The 24639-nt window shown below is 43.8% G+C and overlaps 1 protein-coding gene across 1 annotated transcript in view; it reads right to left on the bottom strand.

Moving 5' to 3' along the window:
* Window positions 1-24639, bottom strand: part of LOC109869525 (cadherin-4) — a 187390-nt gene that overhangs the window by 68314 nt on the left and 94437 nt on the right. Inside the window, exon 5 of the mRNA XM_031804093.1 lies at window positions 17700-17872. Coding sequence (XP_031659953.1) covers window positions 17700-17872 — 173 coding nt within the window. The remainder of the gene's footprint in view (window positions 1-17699; window positions 17873-24639) is intronic.

Here is a 24639-nt window from a genome sequence, read left to right as displayed (position 1 = left end):
GTGCATGGCCACACAGTCGTGGGTGAACAGGTAGTACAGGGGAGGGCTGAGAATGCACCCTTGTGGGAACCCAGTGTTGAGGATCAGCGGAGTGGAGATGTTGTTACCTACCCTCACCACCTGGGGGCAGCCCGTCAGGAAGTCCAGGACCCAGTTGCACAGGGCGGGGTCGAGACCCAGGGTCTCGAGCTTTTTGGATGGTACTATGGTGTTAAATGCTGAGCTGTAGTCGATGAACAGCATTCTCACCTAGGTATTCCTCTTGTCCAGATGGGTTAGGGCAGTGTGCAGTGTGACGTCAATTGCGTCGTCTGTGGACCTATTGGGGCGGTAAGCAAATTGGAGTGGGTCTAGGGTGTCAGGTAGGGTGGAGGTGATATGGTCCTTGACTAGTCTCTCAAAGCACTTCATGATCATGGAAGTGAGTGCTAGAGAGCGATAGTCATTTAGCTCAGTTACCTTAGCTTTCTTGGGAACAAGAACAGTGGTGGCCCTCTTGAAGCATGTGGGGACAACAGACTGGGATAAGGATTGATTGAATATGTCTGTAAACACACCATTCAGCTGGTCTGCAGCCTTGCGAGGGTTAACACGATTAAATATTTTACTCACATTGGCTGCAGTGAAGGAGAGCCCGCAGGTTTTGGTAGCGGGCCGTGTCAGTGGCACTGTATTCTCCTCAAAGCGAGCAAAAAAGTTGTTTAGTCTGTCTGGTTTTTCTTTTGTAGTCCGTGATTGACTGTAGACCCTGCCACATACCTCTCATGTCTGAGCCGTTGAATTGTGACTCCACTTTGTCTCTGTACTGACGCTTAGCTTGTTTGATTGCCTTGCGGAGGGAATAGCTACACTGTTTGTATTCGGTCATGTTTCCGGTCACCTTGCCCTGATTAAAAGCAGTGGTTCGCGCTTTCAGTTTTGCACGAATGCTGCCATCAATCCACGGGTTCTGGTTGGGGAATGTTTTTTATAGACGCTGTGGGTACAACATCACCAATGCACTTGTTAATAAACTCGCACACCGAACCAGGGTATTCGTCAATGTTGTTGTTCACTGCAATAAGGAACATATCCCAGTCCACGTGATCGAAGCAATCTTGAAGTGTGGAATCCTATTGGTCGGACCAGCGTTGAACAGACCTGAGCGCTCGGGTGCTTCCAGTTTTAGTTTTTGTCTATAGGCTGGGAGCAACAAAATGGAGTCGTGGTCAGCTTTTCCGAAGGGAGGGTGGGGGAGGGCCTTATATGCGTTGCAGAAGTTAGAATAACAGTGGTCTAGGGTTTTGGCAGCCCTGGTAGCATAATCAATATGCTGATAGAATTTGGGGAGCCTTGTTTTCAGATACAATAAATGCAGCCTCAGGATATGTGGTTTCCAGTTTACATAGAGTCCAATGAAGTTCTTTCAGGGCCGTCGATGTGTCTGCTTGGGGGGGAATATACACGACTGTGATTATGATTGAAGATAATTCTCTTGGTAGATAATTGATTGTGAGGAATTCTAAGTCAGGTGAACAAAAGGACTTGAGTTCCTGTATGTTGTTATGATCACACCACGTCTCATTAATCATAAGGCATACACCCCCGCCCTTCTTCTTACCAGAGAGATGCTTGTTTCTGTCGGCACGATGCGTGAAGAAACCAGGTGGCTGTACCGACTCAGATAGCGTGTCTCGAGGGAACCATGTTTCCGTGAAACAAAGAACGTTACAGTCTCTCTGGAATGCTACCCTTGCTTGGATATGGTCTACCTTGTTGTCAAGAGACTGGACATTGGAGAGTAGTATGCTCGGGAGCGGTGAGCAATGTGCCCGTCTACGAAGCCTGACCAGAAGACCGCTCCGTCTGCCCCTTCTACGGAGCCATTGTTTTGGGTCGCTGGCTGGGATCCGATCCATTGTCCTGGGTGGTGGGCCAAACAGAGGATCCGCTTCAGGAAAGTCGTATTACTGGTTGTAATTTTGGTAAGTTGACGTTGCTCTTATATCCAATAGTTCCTCCCGACTGTATGTAATGGGGTAACAATGTCAGAAATAACTACATTCTTAGAGCTGTGTGTAGGGCTGTGCCGATCACGACATTTCGTCAGCTGGTAATTGTCAAGCAAATTACTGCCGGTCTCACGGTAATTGACCGTTAATTAGCATAAACACGTTTAGCATCTCCTGGCTTCCACACATAGCCTACAAGCCACTGATGCAGACCTTTGGAACATCTACATTTTAAAAAAGTCTAATAAATCCATGTAATATAGCCTACACCATCACAATAAATCCATTATATATTTAGACAGGTCTAAAGAAATATGATATGAAGAAAATGTAGTCTATTTCGGACGGACAGAACAGCATACTCTGAGTTGTCCTTATGTTAGGCCCAGATATGGCTACACTAGTTAATTTAGCAGACAAGATTTGCTTAGAATTCTGTGGCAATCTTTTTAATTATTTGATATAATGAAGAACACAACACAAAAAGCTTAATAAAATAGAAAGAATATTTTCTTCAAACGTTTTCAAAGGAAGATGGATGATTGAGTTGGAGGCGTGCATGGACACGCAGTCATGAGTGAACAGGGAGTACACACAACCTAGCCTGGACGACACTGGGCCAATTGTGCACTGCCCTATGGGACTCCCGCTCCCGGCCGGTTGTGACACAGATTGGGATCGAACCCCAGGCTGTAGTGATGCCGCAACACTGAGATGCAGTGCCTTAGACTGCTGCACCACTCGGGAGGCCCCATCAGACCATTCTTAATTTAATGTTTCTTTACATATACAAAATAATATTAGTTTTGACTTCAAATGGACCAATATCATACACCTGTCTCGGAACAGGGGCACGGAGAAAAAAATACATGTAATCTATGCACTTAAATAGCGAATGGAGGACTATGCACTTAAATATCAAATAGAGTACGCTTTTCCCATGGTTCATTTTCATGACAGCCAAGTAGGCTATACTCCTGTTGTAAAGCAAAGCAATGTGCTTAATATTAGAAAAGTTTATAAATAAATATAGCAGGCCCAGCCTATGGGATTCTCCTCTTTTTAATAGAGGCCATCAAAACTCTGTTTTCTCAAGCAATTGCATAACCTATAGAAATCTTGTACACCATGAGCTAATGGGCACTCCTTTTCAATTACATTTGCATTGATGTCAGAGTGATTAGACATGGTGGAGGAGGAATAATGATCTGGGGCTGTTTTCATGGTTTCACTTAGTTCCAGTGAAGGGAAATCTTAACGCTACAGCATACAATGACATTCTAGACAATTCTGTGCTTCCAACTTTGTAGAAACAGTTTGGGGAAGGCCCTTTTCCGTTTCAGCATGACAGTGTCCCTCTGCACAAAGAAAGGTCCATACAGAAATGGTTTGTCAAGTTCGGTGTGGAAGAACTTGACTGGCCTGCACAGAGCTCTGACCTCAACCCCATCAAACACATTTGGGATGAATTGGAATGCCAACTGCGATCCAGGCCTAATCACTGAAAAGAGTCCCCGCAGCAATGTTCCAACTTCCAGTGGAAAGCCTTCCCAGAAGAGTGTAGGCTGTTATAGCAACAAAGACGGGACCATCTCCATATTAGTGCCCATCATTTTGGAATGAGATGTTTTGCGTGCAGTTGTCTGCATACTTTTGGTCATGTAGTTTGTATAGGTCCAAGGGAAACCAAAACAGCTGTGCCACTCTGCTGAGCTGTCCATGGTGCTGCAACCAACCCTTAGAACGCTGAAATATTCAAAGATTTTTGATTATAATGGTATGTACATGTGTTTTTGTGAAAAGTGTTTGTGTGTATGTGTGTGTCCCTCCCTATCTTCCACCTGTACCAGACTGCTGTTAATGGGCTACAGACAGCAGGCAGGCAGACAGACAGACAGACAGACAGACAGACAGACAGGCCGACAGGCAGACAGGGGGGACAGGACCTGGGAGCTGTCAGGATAATATGTCTCTTCCCTGGAATTCCCAATTACACTCCCAGTGTCTCCCTCCACTGCTAATTACAGAGTAAATATCCCAATTAGACTGTGACTCCAAATCAGGAGGATTAGACAGCTCAGCTCAGCAGTTGCCTCTCAACCCCCCATAACCACACACACATTCACATGCACTGACACACACACAGTGACATCCACACATGCACACACAAATGCTCAGCCACATGGACACACAAGCGTGCACAAACACATGCACACACACACACCCTCCCACATAAATACACATGCTTTCTCTTTATTTTCTTAACATGTTGTCTAGGAGCACTACCTAGCCTGCCAGCCCCATCATTGGTGATCTACAGTGTTTACACCAGGCCCACTACTTAGACAAGTCAATAATTATGTAGAGCACCTCGGAAACTCTAAACCACTTCCCCATTACACACTACACTGCACTGTTACTGTAATGTACTAACTCTACAGAGCTGCTGTCACTGACTCTACACTTCATAGACCAGGAGGAAACAAAGGGAAAGAGAAAAGACCCAGAGGCCTGTATCTGAGAAGACTACAGGTAAAAACAATCAAGAAGGAAAGTGAGAGCTAAGGATAAGAAGAGCAGTATAAAGATTGAGGAAGAAGGGAAAGTGTTGAAAGGCATGTGTGTTGTAGGAGAGAGGAGTCAGGGGAGAAAGCGATAGATGAAAGAGGGGTGAGAGGGGGCACACTTAGACATCTGGCTTCTTAGAGAAGCCCCGCTTTATGCAAGTCTCTCTTGAGGAGAGGCAGACAGAGAGACCTTATGGGACTCTAGCCTAACTCTGAAAACTGGGCTAGTAACAGCAACGGCAGTACCACTTTCTCTCTCTCTCTCCCTCCTGGTCTGTTAAGTATTTATGTTTATGTTTTATGCACTCAGATTTCTGCAAGGGTAAGGGCTTTTTTATCTGTTCTCTATGGGAGTGATGGAGGAAACTTTCTGGCGTACATACATTTGTGTGCTTCAACAGAGATATTGTGTGTTTGTGTTTGTGCAAAAAAAAGAGAGAATGTTGTGTATTTCAGTGTGATCTTATTTACAGAGTGTGTATGTGTGTGTGTGTGTGTGTGTGTGTGTGTGTGTGTGTGTGTGTGTGTGTGTGTGTGTGTTAGCTCTAACCCAACATTGGGAATGAGTCAGGTTAGATAAGCAGTCTCCCGATAAGACAAAGCTGGAACAGCAAGCAGCGGTTCAGCTAAGATGTTTTCCTCTGTCTCCATCAATTTACCTCTTATTTTCTATCCCTCCCTCCCTTGTGTGTCTGCCATATTGTTATATTGTGTGTCTGCCTCTCTGTATCACTATATTATCTCTCATTCCTCCATTACTTTATTTTCTTTTTCAATGTCTCTCATCATCTTTTCTTCCTCCTTCAGTGTTTTCTGTGACCGACCATTCTCTTCCTTCTCTCTATACTTCACGGTGTGTGTTTGTATATTTGTGTATGTTTGTCTCTCTCTCCCACACATACACTAGGGTTGGGCGGTATCCAGATTGTCATACCGTGACACAATTTCTGTACCATACCGGGGTATATGGTATTATTAGCTATTATTATTTTTCAAACAAAACCATTTAGTCAACAGGGATCTTGATGAAGGAGGGTCTCTGCTCTGAATGTCTCTGCTGTAACCTTTATCTTGACATCTAGTCACTATTTAACTAGGCAAGTCAGTTAAGAACAAATTCTTATTTTCAATGACGGCCTAAGAACAGTGTGTTAACTGCCTGTTCAGGGAACAACAGTGCAAGTTGCAAGTTCAAATCCCCGAGCTGACAACGTACAAATCTGTACGTTGTCAGCTCGGGGATTTGAACTTGCAACCTTCTGGTTACTAGTCCAACGCTCTAACCACTAGGCTACCCTGACGCCTCAACTTAGCTAGCAAGTTAGCAAACCAAATACATAGCTGGAGACCTGAGCCGGGTATAATTGTGACCTGTTCCAGGAAGCTAGGCGTCTGTCGCAAGTCACTAATTCACAGGAGAGACATTTGAACGTAAACATTTTCTGGGGGCAGATATGCCTTCGGGAACATGTAAACTTTCATGTGCCTTAATAGCAAACTTGTATGAAATCAGTGGAATGCCCGGTGGATGCAGAGTATGATAGAAGGAGAAAATTCAGGTGTTCGATTACAAATGTGGAAGTAGTATAAAAGAGAACACAGAAGGCTGCTGTATGAAACACTTGTCTGGATTACATCTTCAAACTAAGGCATCCGTGACAGAGAGGGAGAAGCGTTTATCCATGTATACGGGTAAGGGAGTCTAGCTAGCTACATTTTCAGAAAAATATGGGTATATTGGTGTTAACCAGTTATGCTATTTTGGTCCCCCAGGCTGTTGATGTCATGCAGCCTGTCATTTTGTGTTTATACTTTTTCATAACGACAATGACAAGTTTGATTGGTCTACCATGTAGCTTGCTTCTGTCTATAACATGAGCTGCTCAATATGTGTAGATAATCCTTGCTACCACAGCTTTTTTGAAAGATATCATTAAGAACTGCAAAACTGTTGCTACTACACTCAACATTGCTGCCCTGAATTTAAACAGGTGCTATCGACAAAGGTCAGTGGGGAAAAGTTGTGATGGACTTGTTTCTGGAGGACGATCGTAACATGCTGACTCTCTCTGAAAATTAATAGACGAGGAAATCCCTGATTTAGGTAAAAACATTTTCATTGAACCTGATGACAGTGATGGGGAAGAAACAGCGATCAACAGTGTTGTTGTCACTGAATAATTTTACCGGGCTTTGAAATCAGTGGAATTCCCGGTGGAAGCAGAGAATGATTGTAAATGTGGAGGGAGTTGAAAAGAGAATACAGAAAAGAGAATACAGAAGAATAATTCAATAAAGTCAATAATTATGTAGAGCACCTCGGAAACTCTAAACCACTTCACCATTACACACTACACTGCACTGTTACTGTAATGTACTAACTCTACAGAGCTGCTGTCACTGACTCTACACTTCATAGACCAGGAGGAAACAAAGGGAAAGAGAAAAGACCCAGAGGCCTGTATCTGAGAAGACTACAGGTAAAAACAATCAAGAAGGAAAGTGAGAGCTAAGGATAAGAAGGGCAGTATAAAGATTGAGGAAGAAGGGAAAGTGTTGAAAGGCATGTGTGTTGTAGGAGAGAGGAGTCAGGGGAGAAAGCGATAGATGAAAGAGGGGTGAGAGGGGGCACACTTAGACATCTGGCTTCTTAGAGAAGCCCCGCTTTATGCAAGTCTCTCTTGAGGAGAGACTTTTGTCAGAAAGTCGCTTTCATTGCAAGTTAACCTCTCTGGGATATGTGGGACGCGTCCCACCTGGCCAAAAGCCACTGAAAATGCAGAGCGCCAAATTCAAAAAAATTACTATAAAAATCTAACTTTCATGAAATCACACATGTAAGATACCAAATTAAAGCTACAAAAATCAAAAAAGGCTTTTCGGCGAAAGCAAACGATGCTATTATCTGAGGATAGCACCTCCGTAAACAAAGAGAGAAAAGCATATTTCAACCCTGCAGGCGCGACACAAAATGCAGAAATAAAAATATAATTCATGCCTTACCTTTGAGGAGCTTCTTCTGTTGGCACTCCAATATGTCCCATAAACATCACAAGTGGTCCTTTTGTTCGATTAATTCCGTCAATATATATATCCAAAATCTCAATTTATTTGGCGCGTTTGATCCAGAAAAACACCGGTTCTAACTTGCGCAACGTCACTACAAAATATCTCAAAAGTTACCTGTAAACTTTGCCAAAACCTTTCAAACTACTTTTGTAATACAACTTTAGGTGTTTGTAACGTAAATAATCGATAACATTGAAGACGGGATGATCTGTGTTCTATACAGGAGGAAAACAAACTGTAGCTAGCTTTCTGGTCACGTGCCTCTAGCTAACAGTACACTTGAAGTGACCCTTGTTCTGAACAGCGCTACTTCTTCATTACACAATTTCTAACTACTGTTGACATCCAGTGGAAGCGGTAGGAACTGCAAGAAGGTCCCTTAGAAATTTGGAGTCCCAATGAAACCCATTGAAAAGAGAGTGACCTCAAAAAAATCGGAATGGTTTGTCCCTGGGGGTTTCGCCTGATAAATAGGTTCTGTTATACAGACTGACATGATTCAAACAGTTTTAGAAACGTCCGAGGATTTTCTATCCAAATCTACTAATAATATACATATCTTATCTTCTGGGGATGAGTAGCAGGCAGTTGAATTTGGGCATGCATTTCATCTGGACGTGAAAATAATGCCCCCTGTCACCAAGAAGTTAAAGCATACTGTTAGCTAGCTAGCTAACGTTAGCTGGCTGGCTTGCTAGCTAATTTTATGTGTATGATCTGTGTAGTAATATTATTTGTATCTCACAAAGCCATTTGCATTGCTAGTTATAGCCTATTATTAGCTAGCTAGCTAGCTAACATTGAAATTAGTTGGTTAGCTTTAGCTACCTGCAGATTCATGCATAGTGCATGGTAGTATGGTTTGGGATTTTGGTTCATTCTTCAGCTAGCTAGCTAGCTCCAAAACAAAAGACTCCTCTATGTAAGTAACCATTTCACTCTGCCGTTTACACCTTCTGTATCCTACTACTTTTTATGAATACTTTCACCACTTTTAGTCTTGAAATCTTTGGTTGTTTATTACACTACCTTACTCTGTTTAGCACATGGCCTCACAAGCAAATCCTTAAAGAGATGGGTGTGAATTATGCTGAATAGGTGTAGACAAAGAAGAGCTCTCCAGTAGGTGTACCAAAACATTCACGGGCTTACAAGTTTATCAAGTTTTAAAGCAGATTTACTTTCTCATTGTTCCTCAACTGCAGTGTATTATATAGTATTTTCTAAAGCAGGAATAGGCTTTTATAGGCTAAAGTCCAAGCTATGTCTTCCAATGTCGCGACTGCTGTTGGCATCCAAAGATTATCCAACTTGAATAAAGGCTTGGAGGTAAGGACGACAGCAGTTGTGTAGCCTACAGGTGATACGGATGTCATTTATTATTGATGCCTACATTGCGCATTGATGTGAATCACACTGCTGCTCTCTCATTTAGCAATTTGAGCCTCACAGATTGTGGTTGTTGTGGATGGCTGTTCACAAATGTATATGTATATTTTAACCCAATAACGGTTGAATTTAAAAAGTTGAAGATGCCTATAAATCATTGTTTTTGCGACCAGTGCACAGACAGTGAAAAATGCTCTCTTGCAATAGCTGTACAGGTGCTCCCTTCTAAACTCCTCCGTGGTATTGTGTTCCATACAGTCAAAAACAAGTTTAATTTAGGTAGAATATGAATTTAATTTGTGCTGATAATTTTTTTTCTCTCCATATAGGACTACGTAGATATACTCCCAACTTACACACTTTACATAGACAGCTGCAAATGATCTAAATTTCACCAACAAAAAATGAAAACAATAGGCCTATAGCACACATTTTTCCCATGCAAATAGCACTTTTCGATAGCGCTCAAAGCATTTATTTTTCAACTTGAGGCAATGACCTCCATGACAACAACACAATAAACAACAGAGTAGGCTAATAAATCCTTCATTTTGGGGTTATGCTCAAGTGAAACTATTTGGCTAATCTGCAGTGGTATCCAATTGTTTTAGTAGCTACAATCTTGTCTCATCGTTACAACTCCCGTACGGGCTTGGGAGAGACGAAGGTTGAAAGTCATGCGTCCTCCGATACACAACCCAACCAAGCCGCACTGCTTCTTAACACAGTGCCATCCAACCCGGAAGCCAGCCGCACCAATGTGTCGGAGGAAACACTGTGCACCTGGCAACCTTGGTTAGCGCGCACTGAGCCTGGCCCGCCACAGGAGTCGCTGGTGCGCGATGAGACAAGGATTTCCCTACCGGCCAAACCCTCCCTTACCGCTAGGCCAATTGTGCATCGCCCCACGGACCACCCGGTCGCGGCCAGTTACGACAGAGCTTGGGTGTGAACCCAGAGTCTCTGCTGGCGCAATACAGCGCCCTTAGCTACTGCACCACCCGGGAGACCACTCTCCCCCCTGTGGGAAAATTTAATTCATTGGACATGATTTGGAATGGCACACACCTGTCTATATAAGGCCCCACAGTTGACAGTGCATGTTAGAGCAAAAACCAAGCCATGAGGTCGAAGGAATTGTCCGTAGAAATCCAAGATAGGATTGTTTTGAGGCACAGATCTGGGGAAGGGTACCAAAACATTTCTGCAGCATTGAAGGTCCACAGTGGCCTCCATCCAACTTAAATGGAAGAAGTTTGGAACCACCAAGACTCTTCCTAGAGCTGGCTGCCTGGCCAAACTGAGCAATCAGGGAGGTGACAAAGAACCCGATGGTCACTCTGACAGAGCTCCAGAGTTTCTCTGTGGTGATGGGGGAACCTTCCAGAAGGACAACCATCTCTGCAGCAATCAGGCTTTTATGGTAGAGTGGCCAGACAGAAGCCAGAGCCCGGACTTGAACCCGATCAAACATCTCTAGAGAGATCTTAAAATAGCTTGAGAGGATCTGCAGAGAAGAATGGTTTTCCCAAACGGTTTTCCCAAGCTTGCAGCGTCATACCCAAGAAGACTCGTGCTGTAATCGCTGACGAAGATGCTCCAACAAAGTACTGAGTAAAGGGTTTGAGTAGTTATGTAAAAGTTATTGTCGTGTCTTTGTATAATTAAAATGAAGTCTGTTATTTTATCAAATCAATTCTCTGTAATTATTATTACGTGATTAAACTAATCATGTAAATGTAATTAACTAGGAAGTCGGGGCACCAAGGAAATTCTTCAGATTACAAAGTTATAATTTTCCTAATATAACTCTTCAGATATTTTAATATCTGATCAATTAGTCTTCAAATTAATGAATTATTCTTTATCTCACGTTAGTCTCATTCCAAACATTGTAAACTGTTGGTTGTCTGCACAAACCCAGCCTTTACTATGAATCATCCATACATCAACTGTCTTAATAATTTATTTACTAACTAAATAAATAATCACAGAAATGCATAGACAAACAAACAGTAGATATGGTTACAAGGAAATGATAGGGGAGGTTCCCTAGTGGGCTAAGCCGATATGACGGCTTGGTGGACAAAGGGAAGTGGGTGTGGACTGAGAAGGTCGGGAAAGACAAAAAGAGTCACTACACAGTTGATTAGCACATGAACGCTCACTAATTCGGGAATAATTGCAATCAATATATATTTACGCCCAGTGTGTCATCGTGATCTCTGTTGGAATCCTCCTTCTGTTGGAAAGTTCAGTCTTTTGTGGTTAGAATGAATACTTCAGAGTACCTTTCAGAAATGTTCTTATAGAATAGATGTTTCGGCGGCTGTCGGTCTTCGCATCCCAGGTTGACATCATTTCTTGCTGCAGACTAGTAATTAGTATCTAAGATTTGCTCTTATTCTGTGGGGATCGATAGTCGATCGAGAGAGTCAGGATCGATAGAGTTTATTCTGTCAGGATCGATAGAGTTGAACCATTTCCCGCCATGTAGCCAATGCTCCACGTGGTATGGTTAGGAATTAAACAACCATTACAACTTGACCTTATACTGAGGTTTTTGTGGTCTGAACTCAACCTGTGCCCCCTCGGTGTCCATCGAGGTACGCGTGGTCTGAATAGGATTTCCTCAGGACTTTTTTTTATTTGTACAGTAGAAAAGGGCTGTTCCACACCAGATCATGTCTGTGCTCACGGGGACGGGGCCAATGACTTAGTTAAACTTTAAAGGGAATACAATTCTTTCACATTAAAGGTTTAACATCATATTATATCATTTCACAAATAGTTTCATCTTTACACATTCATTTTATACAAGAATTAGATGCAAACCCCATCATTGAGAAATGTACATATTCAGAGATATAGTCATGTGTGTTTCCTGTCCTCTCTGAGGTCACCAAATGAAACACACTCGTCATACCCTTCCCTTAAGTGTCCACGGACCATTCCCACCTTCTCACAAGTGGACATTTTGTATCAAATCCTCATTTTAGGGATTTAGGAGTTCACCATGTGAAATCCTTTGTTCTCTCTATGCGTCTCTGTCTGCATGGCCAGGGGGAGAGAGTCTCCTCCAGGAATTTCCGACCTGAGATAACAGAACCTGAACCTGGGTTTAAGAGAGAGAGAGAGAGAGAGAGAAGCCACTAGCTATACCCAAAAAGGGCCACCGTCATGACATGATATTTCAATTTTTTATTTTATACATTTGCTAAATAAAATAAAAAGACAGTTTTTATTTTGTTATTATGGGGTATTGTGGGTAGATCGATGAGGAAAACCTTTTTTAAAAAAAATCAATTTTAGAATAGGCTGTAACATAACAAAATGTGGGAAAAGTCATACTTTCCGAAGGCACTGTATATTTCCAAGTCATATTCTTGAAGATCAAAAGGTATGCAATCAATTGCAATGACTAGAAATCTGACAGACTTTGGATTTTAATGTCAATATATACAGTAGCCTATTTTATTATTGTGTAGTAGAAAGCAATGGGTTAGAATAAGCCTACATAACCAACCCATAGAGTAAAATGCAAAGTCCGTTTATGGCCAGCTATGTAAAACTATAACTATAAAGTGTGTCCTGCAATAGATATTGTTCAATTGGTATTATTCATTTTGTCTTCTTCTTCTTAAGAGGAAAGTAATCAGATTAATTTACTGAGTTTGGGTAATCCAAAAGTTACGAGACTGATTACAATTTTAGACAGGTAACTAGTAACTATAACGGATTACATTTAGAAGGTAACCTACCCAACCTTGCACACACACATTAACAAACAGAAACATTCTCAATTGTTTGTGTTTGATGCAATGACACAATATCAATTGTTCTCCACACTGCCCTCACCCACCTAGATAAGAGTAATACTTACGTGAGAATTTAGTTCAATGACTACAGCTCATAGTTCAACACCATTGTACCCCTTACAGGAAACGAGGGGGGGGGGGGGGTGAGCACGCCCCCATCCACATTGATGCGGTTGCAGTGGAGCAGGTCGAGAGCGTCAAGTTCCTCGGCGTCCAAATCACGAAAGACTTAAAACGGTCCAAACACACACACACAGTCGCGAAGAAGCCATAACAGCGCCTATTTCCCCTTACGAGGTAGATTTTTTTGTCATGGGCCCTCAAATACAAAGCAAATTCTACAGCTGTACCGTTGAGAGCATCTTGACTGGTTGCATTGCTGCCAGGTATGGCAATAGCACCGCCCTCGATCACATGGTGCTACAGAGGGTGATGCGGAGAGCCCAGTACATCACTGGGGCAGAGCTCCATGCCATCTGTATCAGGCAGTGTGGAACTAAGGCCTGGAAACTCGTTAAAGATTCCAGGCACCCAAACCATAGACTATTCTCTCTGCTTCAGCACGGCAAGCGGTACCGGTGCATCAAGTCTGGCACCAACAGGCTCTTGAACAGCTTCTATCCACAAGCAATAAGACTGATAAATAGCTAACAAAATAAATACACAGACTCTCTGATTTAACCTTGTATCTTTATTGACCCTTTATTTTATTTTTGCACTCTCCATCATCTGCTCACTCACACATAATATGCACATACATTAATACTGACTCTACACACAAGCACACCAAATTTACATCCAGGCTGCTGCTACTCTGTTTATCTTATATCCTGATGCCTAGTCACCTTACCCCTATACATATCTACCTCCATCACTCCAGTATTCCTGCACATTGTAGATATGGTATTGGAACTGACCATGTATATAGTATGCTTACTTACTTATTGTGTTCTTCATATATCTTCTTATTTCTCGTGTGTTTTTTCCAGTATTACACTGTTCATTCATTGTTGGATTTTGAGTTTGCAAGAAAGGCATTTGACTGTACTTGTGCATGTGACATTAAAACACACACCTGAAGGCTCCATTGACGTGTTGTTAATAGGGCTGTCAGCAGTGACAGGTGGCTGGGGTGATGCAGCAGATAGATTCCCTTTACGGTGTTGTTAATAGGGCTGTCAGCAGTGACAGGTGGCTGGGGTGATGCAGCAGAGAGATTCCCTTTACGGTGTTGTTAATAGGGCTGTCAGCAGTGACAGGTGGCTGGGGTGATGCGTTGATGGTGTTGTTAATAGGGCTGTCAGCAGTGACAGGTGGCTGGGGTGATGCAGCAGAGAGATTCCCTTTACGGTGTTGTTAATAGGGCTGTCAGCAGTGACAGGTGGCTGGGGTGATGCAGCAGAGAGATTCCCTTTACGGCATTGACGGTGTTGTTAATAGGGCTGTCAGCAGTGACAGGTGGCTGGGGTGATGCGTTGACGGTGTTGTTAATAGGGCTGTCAGCAGTGACAGGTGGCTGGGGTGATGCAGCAGAGAGATTCCCTTTACGGCATTGACGGTGTTGTTAATAGGGCTGTCAGCAGTGACAGGTTGCTGGGGTGATGCAGCAGAGAGATTCCCTTTACGGTGTTGTTAATAGGGCTGTCAGCAGTGACAGGTGGCTGGGGTGATGCGTTGATGGTGTTGTTAATAGGGCTGTCAGCAGTGACAGGTGGCTGGGGTGATGCAGCAGAGAGATTCCCTTTACGGTGTTGTTAATAGGGCTGTCAGCAGTGACAGGTGGCTGGGGTGATGCGTTGATGGTGTTGTTAATAGGGCTGTCAGCAGTGACAGGTTGCTGGGGTGATGCGTTGACGGTGTTGTTAATAGGGCTGTCAGCAGTAACAGGTTGCTGGGGTGATGCGTTGACGGTGTTGTTAATAGGGCTGTCAGCAGTGACAGGTGGCTGGGGTGATGCGTCGACGGTGTTGTCACAAGCACATCCGTGTCACGTAAACAAAGATGTTAGGATGTTGTCATAATGTGACAGCTCCATAAACAAGGTGACCTCAGGGGGACGGCTTGGAAAATGCTGGGCAGAGCGTGACGTGGGGTGACAGACACCCATGACAGACAACCTACAGCCACACACAGTTGAAGACTCAAAGACTAACTTACGTGAGTTGAAAAATAAAATGCAAATATACACTGACATAGACTGACCAGGAGAATCCATGTGAAAGCTATGATGCCTTATTGATGTCAACCTTTAAATCCACTTCAATCAGTGTAGATGAAGAGATGTTAAAGCCTTGAAACAATTGAGACATGGATTGTGTATGTGTGCCATTCATAGGATCAATGGGCAAGACAAAATATTTCAGTGCCTTTGAATGGGGTATGGTAGAAAGTGCCAGGCACACTGGTTTGAGTGTGTCAAGAAATGCAATGATGCTGGGTTTTTCACACTCAACAATTTCCTGTGTGTATCAAGAATGGACCACCATCCAAAGGGCATCCAGCCAACTTGACACAACTGTGGGAAGCATTGGAGTCAACATGGGCTAGCATCCCTGTGGAACGCTTTTGAAACCTTCTAGTCTGTGCCCCCAATCAATTGCGGCTGTTTTGAGGGCCAAAGGGGATGCAACTCAAAATGAATGTACAGTTGAAGTGGGAAGTTTCCATACACCTTAGCCAAATACATTTAAACTCTGTTTTTCACAACTCCTGACATTTAATCCGAGTAACAATTCCCTGTCTTAGGTCAGTTAGGATCACCACTTTATTTTAAGAATGTGAAATGTCAGAATAATAGTAGAGAGAATTATTTATTTCAGCTTTTAATTCTTTCATCACATTCCCAGTGGGTCAGAAGTTTACATACAATCAATCAGTATTTGGTAGAATTGCCTTTAAATTGTTTAACTTGGGTCAAACATTTAGGGTAGCCTTCCACAAGCTTCCCACAATAAGTTGGGTGAATTTAGGCCTATTCCTCCTGACAGAGCTGGTGTAACTGAGTCAGGTTTGTAGGCCTCCTTGCTCGCACACGCTTTTTCAGTTCTGCCCACACATTTTCTAGATGATTGAGGTCAGGGCTTTGTGATGGCCACTCCAATACCTTGACTTTGTTGTCCTGAGGCCATTTTGCCACAACTTTGGAAGTATGCTTGGGGTCATTGTGCATTTGGAAGACCCATTTGCGACCAAGCTTTAACTTCCTGACTGATTTCTTGAGATGTTGCTTCAATATATCCACATAATTTTTCTTCCTCATGAATGCATTTATTTTGTGAAGTGCACCAGTCCCTCCTGCAGCAAAGAAGCCCCACAACATGATGCTGCCACCACCGTGCTTCACATTTGGGATGGTGTTCTTCGGCTTGCAAGCGTCCCCCTTTTCTCCAAACACATAATGATGGTCATTATGGCCAAACAGTTATATTTTTGTTTGACATTTCTCTAAAAAGTACGATCTTCGTCCCCATGTGCAGTTGCAAACTGTAGTCTGGCTTTTTATGGCGGTTTTGGAGCAGTGGCTTCTTCCTTGCTGAGCGGCCTTTCAGGTTATGTCGATATAGGACTTGTTTTACTGTGGGCTGAGTGGTCCCATGGTGTTAATACTTGCGTATTATTGTTTGTGCAGATGAACGTGGTACCTTCAGGCATTTGGAAATAGCTCCCAAGGAAGAACCAGACTTGTGGAGGTCTACAATTTTTTTTCTGAGGTCTTGGCTGATTTCTTTTGATTTTCCCATGATGTCAAGCAAAGAGGCAGTGAGTTTGAAGATAGGCCTTGAAATACATCCACAGGTACACCTCCAATTGACTCAAATGATGTCAATTAGCCTATTAGAAGCATCTAAAGCCATCATTTTCTGGAATTTTCCAAACTGTTTAAAGGCACAGTCAACTTAGTGTATGTAAATGTCTGACCCACTGGGGAATTGTGATACAGTGAATTACAAGTGAAATAATCTGTCTGTAAACAATTAATGGAAAAATTACTTGTGTCATGCACAAAGTAGATGTCCTAAACGACTCGCCAAAACTATAGTTTGTTAACAAGAAATTTGTGGAGTGGTTGAAAAACTAGTTTTAATGACTACAACTTAAGTGTATGTAATCTTCCGACTTCAACTGTATGTACTGTTTCATACTAAATCGAGTGTCTTGGATTTACATACAAAATAATACGAAATGCTCTGAGACCAGGTTGTTCTTAGTGTATGTAAACGTCTGACCCACTGGGGAATTGTGATACAGTGAATTACAAGTGAAATAATCTGTCTGTAAACAATTAATGGAAAAATTACTTGTGTCATGCACAAAGTAGATGTCCTAAACGACTCGCCAAAACTATAGTTTGTTAACAAGAAATTTGTGGAGTGGTTGTTCTTAGTGTATGTAAACGTCTGACCCACTGGGGAATTGTGATACAGTGAATTACAAGTGAAATAATCTGTCTGTAAACAATTAATGGAAAAATTACTTGTGTCATGCACAAAGTAGATGTCCTAAACGACTCGCCAAAACTATAGTTTGTTAACAAGAAATTTGTGGAGTGGTTGAAAACCTAGTTTTAATGACTACAACTTAAGTGTATGTAATCTTCCGACTTCAACTGTATGTACTGTTTCATACTAAATCGAGTGTCTTGGATTTACATACAAAATAATACGAAATGCTCTGAGACCAGGTTGTTCCCAGAGGCAGTTCCAGCACTGGTGCTACCACAACACAACACACACTATGTGAAATGAACCTTGACAATCTTGACAATCACATTACATTATCCGGAGGGCCAGGAGTTCTTCTGACCTTAACAGCAAAATCTCTGGGCTCTGAGAACACATCCCACCAGCTTTACCAGGGTTACTAACCTCGCGGTCAAGGCCTGCTGCCACGGTGACAATGTCTCCGGTCTCGCTGTTGATGGTGAACATGTTGGGGATGGGGCTGTGTGGCGTCTGGGAAAGGATCCGGTAGCGCACCATCCCATTGGCCGTGGTGTTGTCATCATGATCGAAGGCTGCCAGATGCATCACAAACGTACCTGAGGAAGAGGAGGCAACAGTCAGATGAGGCATATATACAGGTACACAAGCACAAAGTACCAGTCAAAAGTTTGGACCCTCCTACAAATTTTTAAACCGCAGAGTGAAGGAAAAGCAGCCAACAAGTGCTCAGCATATGTGGGAACTCCTTCAAGAATGTTGGAAAAGCATTCCAGGTGAAGCTGGTTGAGGGAATGCCAACAGTGTGCAAAGCTGTCATCAAGGCAAAGGGTGGCTACTCTGAAGAATCTCAAATATAAATTGTTTAAAAAAATGTGGGTTACTAAATGATTCCATATGTGTTCATTCATAGTTCGGATGTCTTCACTGTTATTCTACAGTGTAAATAATAGTCAAAATAAAGAAAAACCCTGGAATGAGTAGGTGTGTCCAAACGTTTGACTGGTACTGTACATTCATGCACACACTGTGCATCTCTCACTCTCACTCTCTCGCTTTATCTCTCTGTCCCTGTTTACACACCTCTCTCTCTTTCTGTCCCTGTTTACACTCCTCTCTCTCTCTCTATGTCCCTGTTTATACTCCTCTCTCTCTTTCTGTCCCTGTTTACACTCCTCTCTCTCTATGTCCCTGTTTATACTCCTCTCTCTCTCTGTCCCTGTTTACACTCCTCTCTCTCTCTCTCTCTGTCCCTGTTTACACTCCTCTCTCTCTGTCCCTGTTTATACTCCTCTCTCTCTCTGTCCCTGTTTATACTCCCCTCTCTCTCTGTCCCTGTTTATACTCCCTTCTCTCTCTGTTCTGTTTACACTCCTCTCTCTCTGTCTGTCCCTGTTTATACTCCTCTCTCTCTGTCCCTGTTTACACTGATCTCTCTCTCTCTCTGTCCCTGTTTATACTCCCTTCTCTCTCTGTCCCTGTTTACACTCCTCTCTCTCTCTGTCCCTGTTTACACTGATCTCTCTCTCTCTGTCCCTGTTTATACTCCTCTCTCTCTCTCTGTCCCTGTTTACACTCCTCTCTCTCTCTGTCCCTGTTTATACTCCTCTCTCTCTGTCCCTGTTTATGCTCCTCTCTCTCTCTCTGTCCCTGTTTATACTCCTCTCTCTCTCTGTCCCTGTTTATACTCCTCTCTCTCTCTTTGTCCCTGTTTATACTCCTCTCTCTCTCTGTCCCTGTTTATACTCCCTTCTCTCTCTGTCCCTGTTTATACTCCTCTCTCTCTCTCTGTCCCTGTTTATACTCCTCTCTCTCTCGCTCTCTCTGTCCGTGTTTATACTCCCTTCTCTCTCTCTCCCTGTTTATACTCCTCTCTCTCTCTCTGTCCCTGTTTATACTCCTCTCTCTCTATGTCCCTGTTTATACTCCTCTCTCTCTCTCTGTCCCTGTTTACACTCCTCTCTCTCTCTCTGTCCCATGTATATACTCCTCTCTCTCTCTGTCCCTGTTTATACTCCTCTCTCTCTCTCTCTGTCCCTGTTTATACTCCCCTCTCTCTCTCTGTCCCTGTTTATACTCCTCTCTCTCTCTCTCTGTCCCTGTTTATACTCCCTTCTCTCTCTGTCCCTGTTCATACTCCTCTCTCTCTCTCTGTCCCTGTTTATACTCCTCTCTCTCTCTCTGTCCCTGTTTACACTCCTCTCTCTCTCTATCTGTACCTGTTTATACTCCTCTCTCTCTCTGTCCCTGTTTATACTCCTCTCTCTCTCTCTCTGTCCCTGTTTATACTCCTCTCTCTCTCTCTGTCCCTGTTTATACTCCTCTCTCTCTATGTCCCTGTTTATACTCCTCTCTCTCCCTCTGTCCCTGTTTACATTCCTCTCTCTCTCTCTGTCCCCTGTTTATACTCCTCTCTCTCTCTGTCCCTGTTTATACTCCTCTCTCTCCCTCTGTCCCTGTTTACATTCCTCTCTCTCTCTCTGTCCCCTGTTTATACTCCTCTCTCTCTCTGTCCCTGTTTATACTCCTCTCTCTCTCTCTGTCCCTGTGTTATACTCCCCTCTCTCTCTCTGTCCCTGTTTATACTCCTCTCTCTCTCTCTCTGTCCCTGTTTATACTCCCTTCTCTCTCTGTCCCTGTTTATACTCATCTCTCTCTCTCTGTCCCTGTTTACACTCCTCTCTCTCTCTGTCCCTGTTTACACTCCTCTCTCTCTCTGTCCCTGTTTATACTCCTCTCTCTCTCTGTCCCTGTTTATACTCCTCTCTCTCTCTCTGTCCCTGTTTATACTCCTCTCTCTCTCTCTGTCCCTGTTTATACTCCTCTCTCTCTCTCTCTGTCCCTGTTTATACTCCTCTCTCTCTCTCTCTGTCCCTGTTTATACTCCCTTCTCTCTCTGTCCCTGTTTATACTCCTCTCTCTCTCTCTGTCCCTGTTTATACTCCTCTCTCTCACTCTGTCCCTGTTTACACTCCTTTCTCTCTCTCTGTACCTGTTTATACTCCTCTCTTTCTCTGTCCCTGTTTATACTCCTCTCTCTCTCTCTCTGTCCCTGTTTATACTCCTCTCTCTCTCTCTGTCCCTGTTTACACTCCTCTCTCTCTCTGTCCCTGTTTTACACTCCTCTCTCTCTCTGTCCCTGTTTATACTCCTCTCTCTCTCTGTCCCTGTTTATACTCCTCTCTCTCTCTCTGTCCCTGTTTATACTCCTCTCTCTCTCTCTGTCCCTGTTTATACTCCTCTCTCTCTCTCTGTCCCTGTTTATACTCCTCTCTCTCTCTCTGTCCTTGTTTACACTCCTCTCTCTCTCTCTGTACCTGTTTATACTCCTCTCTCTCTCTCTGTCCCTGTTTATACTCCTCTCTCTCTATGTCCCTGTTTATACTCCTCTCTCTCTCTCTGTCCCTGTTTACACTCCTCTCTCTCTCTCTGTCCCCTGTTTATACTCCTCTCTCTCTCTCTGTCCCTGTTTATACTCCTCTCTCTCTCTCTCTGTCCCTGTTTATACTCCCCTCTCTCTCTCTGTCCCTGTTTATACTCCTCTCTCTCTCTCTCTGTCCCTGTTTATACTCCCTTCTCTCTCTGTCCCTGTTCATACTCCTCTCTCTCTCTCTGTCCCTGTTTATACTCCTCTCTCTCTCTCTGTCCCTGTTTACACTCCTCTCTCTCTCTGTACCTGTTTATACTCCTCTCTCTCTCTGTCCCTGTTTATACTCCTCTCTCTCTCTCTGTCCCTGTTTATACTCCTCTGTCTCTCTCTGTCCCTGTTTACACTCCTCTCTCTCTCTGTCCCTGTTTACACTCCTCTCTCTCTCTGTCCCTGTTTATACTCCTCTCTCTCTCTGTCCCTGTTTATACTCCTCTCTCTCTCTCTGTCCCTGTTTATACTCCTCTCTCTCTCTCTGTCCCTGTTTATACTCCTCTCTCTCTCTCTCTGTCCCTGTTTATACTCCCTTCTCTCTCTGTCCCTGTTTATACTCCTCTCTCTCTCTCTGTCCCTGTTTATACTCCTCTCTCTCTCTCTGTCCCTGTTTACACTCCTTTCTCTCTCTCTGTACCTGTTTATACTCCTCTCTCTCTCTGTCCCTGTTTATACTCCTCTCTCTCTCTCTGTCCCTGTTTATACTCCTCTCTCTCTCTCTGTCCCTGTTTATACTCCTCTCTCTCTCCTGTCCCTGTTTATACTCCTCTCTCTCTCTCTGTCCCTGTTTATACTCCTCTCTCTCTCTCTCTGTCCCTGTTTACACTCCTCTCTCTCTCTCTGTCCCTGTTTATACTCCTCTCTCTCTCTGTGTCCCTGTTTATACTCCCCTCTCGCTCACTGTCCCTGTTTATACTCCTCTCTCTCTCTGTCCCTGTTTACACTGATCTCTCTCTCTCTGTCCCTGTTTATACTCCTCTCTCTCTCTCTGTCCCTGTTTACACTCCTCTCTCTCTCTGTCCTGTTTATACTCCTCTCTCTCTGTCCCTGTTATGCTCCTCTCTCTCTCTCTGTCCCTGTTTATACTCCTCTCTCTCTGTCCCTGTTTATACTCCTCTCTCTCTCTTTGTCCCTGTTTATACTCCTCTCTCTCTCTGTCCCTGTTTATACTCCCTTCTCTCTCTGTCCCTGTTATACTCCTCTATCTCTCTCTGTCCCTGTTTATACTCCTCTCTCTCTCGCTCTCTCTGTCCGTGTTTATACTCCCTTCTCTCTCTCTCCCTGTTTATACTCCTCTCTCTCTCTCTGTCCCTGTTTATACTCCTCTCTCTCTATGTCCCTGTTTATACTCCTCTCTCTCTCTCTGTCCCTGTTTACACTCCTCTCTCTCTCTGTCCCTGTTTATACTCCTCTCTCTCTCTGTCCCTGTTTATACTCCTCTCTCTCTCTCTCTGTCCCTGTTTATACTCATCTCTCTCTCTCTGTCCCTGTTTACACTCCTCTCTCTCTCTGTCCCTGTTTACACTCCTCTCTCTCTCTGTCCCTGTTTATACTCCTCTCTCTCTCTGTCCCTGTTTATACTCCTCTCTCTCTCTCTGTCCCTGTTTATACTCCTCTCTCTCTCTCTGTCCCTGTTTATACTCCTCTCTCTCTCTCTGTCCCTGTTTATACTCCTCTCTCTCTCTCTCTGTCCCTGTTTATACTCCCTTCTCTCTCTGTCCCTGTTTATACTCCTCTCTCTCTCTCTGTCCCTGTTTATACTCCTCTCTCTCACTCTGTCCCTGTTTACACTCCTTTCTCTCTCTCTGTACCTGTTTATACTCCTCTCTTTCTCTGTCCCTGTTTATACTCCCCTCTCTCTCTCTCTGTCCCTGTTTATACTCCTCTCTCTCTCTCTGTCCCTGTTTACACTCCTCTCTCTCTCTGTCCCTGTTTACACTCCTCTCTCTCTCTGTCCCTGTTTATACTCCTCTCTCTCTCTGTCCCTGTTTATACTCCTCTCTCTCTCTCTGTCCCTGTTTATACTCCTCTCTCTCTCTCTGTCCCTGTTTATACTCCTCTCTCTCTCTCTGTCCCTGTTTATACTCCTCTCTCTCTCTCTGTCCTTGTTTACACTCCTCTCTCTCTCTCTGTACCTGTTTATACTCCTCTCTCTCTCTCTGTCCCTGTTTATACTCCTCTCTCTCTCTCTGTCCCTGTTTACACTCCTTTCTCTCTCTCTGTACCTGTTTATACTCCTCTCTCTCTCTGTCCCTGTTATACTCCTCTCTCTCTCTCTGTCCCTGTTTATACTCCTCTCTCTCTCTCTGTCCCTGTTTATACTCTCTCTCTCTGTCCCTGTTTATACTCCTCTCTCTCTCTCTGTCCCTGTTTATACTCCTCTCTCTCTCTCTGTCCCTGTTTACACTCCTCTCTCTCTCTCTGTACCTGTTATACTCCTCTCTCTCTCTGTCCCTGTTTATACTCCTCTCTCTCTCTGTCCCTGTTTACACTCCTCTCTCTCTCTCTGTCCCTGTTATACTCCTCTCTCTCTCTGTGTCCCTGTTTATACTCCCCTCTCGCTCACTGTCCCTGTTTATATACTCCTCTCTCTCTCTGTCCCTGTTTACACTGATCTCTCCTCTCTCTGTCCCTGTTTATACTCCTCTCTCTCTCTCTGTCCCTGTTTTACACTCCTCTCTCTCTCTGTCCCTGTTTATACTGCTCTCTCTCTGTCCCTGTTTATGCTCCTCTCTCTCTCTCTGTCCCTGTTTATACTCCTCTCTCTGTCCCTGTTTATACTCCTCTCTCTCTCTTTGTCCTGTTTATACTCCTCTCTCTCTCTGTCCCTGTTTATACTCCCTTCTCTCTCTGTCCCTGTTTATACTCCTCTATCTCTCTCTGTCCCTGTTTATACTCCTCTCTCTCTCGCTCTCTCTGTCCGTGTTTTATACTCCCTTCTCTCTCTCTCCCTGTTTATACTCCTCTCTCTCTCTCTGTCCCTGTTTATACTCCTCTCTCTCTATGTCCCTGTTTATACTCCTCTCTCTCCTCTGTCCCTGTTTACACTCCTCTCTCTCTCTGTCCCCTGTTTATACTCCTCTCTCTCTCGTCCTGTTTATACTCCTCTCTCTCTCTCTCTGTCCCTGTTTATACTCATCTCTCTCTCTCTGTCCCTGTTTACACTCCTCTCTCTCTCTGTCCCTGTTTACACTCCTCTCTCTCTCTGTCCCTGTTACTCCTCCTCTCTCTCTGTCCCTGTTTATACTCCTCTCTCTCTCTCTGTCCCTGTTTATATACTCTCTCTCTCTCTGTCCCTGTTTATACTCCTCTCTCTCTCTCTGTCCCTGTTTATACTCTCTCTCTCTCTCTCTCTGTCCCTGTTTATACTCCCTTCTCTCTCTGTCCCTGTTTATACTCCTCTCTCTCTCTGTCCCTGTTTATACTCCTCTCTCTCACTCTGTCCCTGTTTACACTCCTTTCTCTCTCTCTGTACCTGTTTATACTCCTCTCTTTCTCTGTCCCTGTTTATACTCCCCTCTCTCTCTCTCTGTCCCTGTTTATACTCCTCTCTCTCTCTCTGTCCCTGTTTACACTCCTCTCTCTCTCTGTCCCTGTTTACACTCCTCTCTCTCTCTGTCCCTGTTTATACTCCTCTCTCTCTCTGTCCCTGTTTATACTCCTCTCTCTCTCTCTGTCCCTGTTTATACTCCTCTCTCTCTCTCTGTCCCTGTTTATACCTCCTCTCTCTCTCTCTGTCCCTGTTTATACCCTCCTCTCTCCTCTCTGTCCTTGTTTACACTCCTCTCCTCTCTCTCGTATCCTGTATACTCCTCTCTCTCTCTCTGTCCCTGTTTATACTCCTCTCTCTCTCTCTGTCCCTGTTTACCTCCTTTCTCTCTCTCTGTACCTGTTTATACTCTCTCGTCCTCCTCTCTGTCCCTGTTTATACTCCTCTCTCTCCTC

The sequence above is a fragment of the Oncorhynchus kisutch genome, linkage group LG24, assembly GCF_002021735.2.
Source record: "Oncorhynchus kisutch isolate 150728-3 linkage group LG24, Okis_V2, whole genome shotgun sequence".
Classification (NCBI taxonomy): domain Eukaryota; kingdom Metazoa; phylum Chordata; class Actinopteri; order Salmoniformes; family Salmonidae; genus Oncorhynchus; species Oncorhynchus kisutch.
This window is presented reverse-complemented; position numbering and strand designations above follow the sequence as displayed.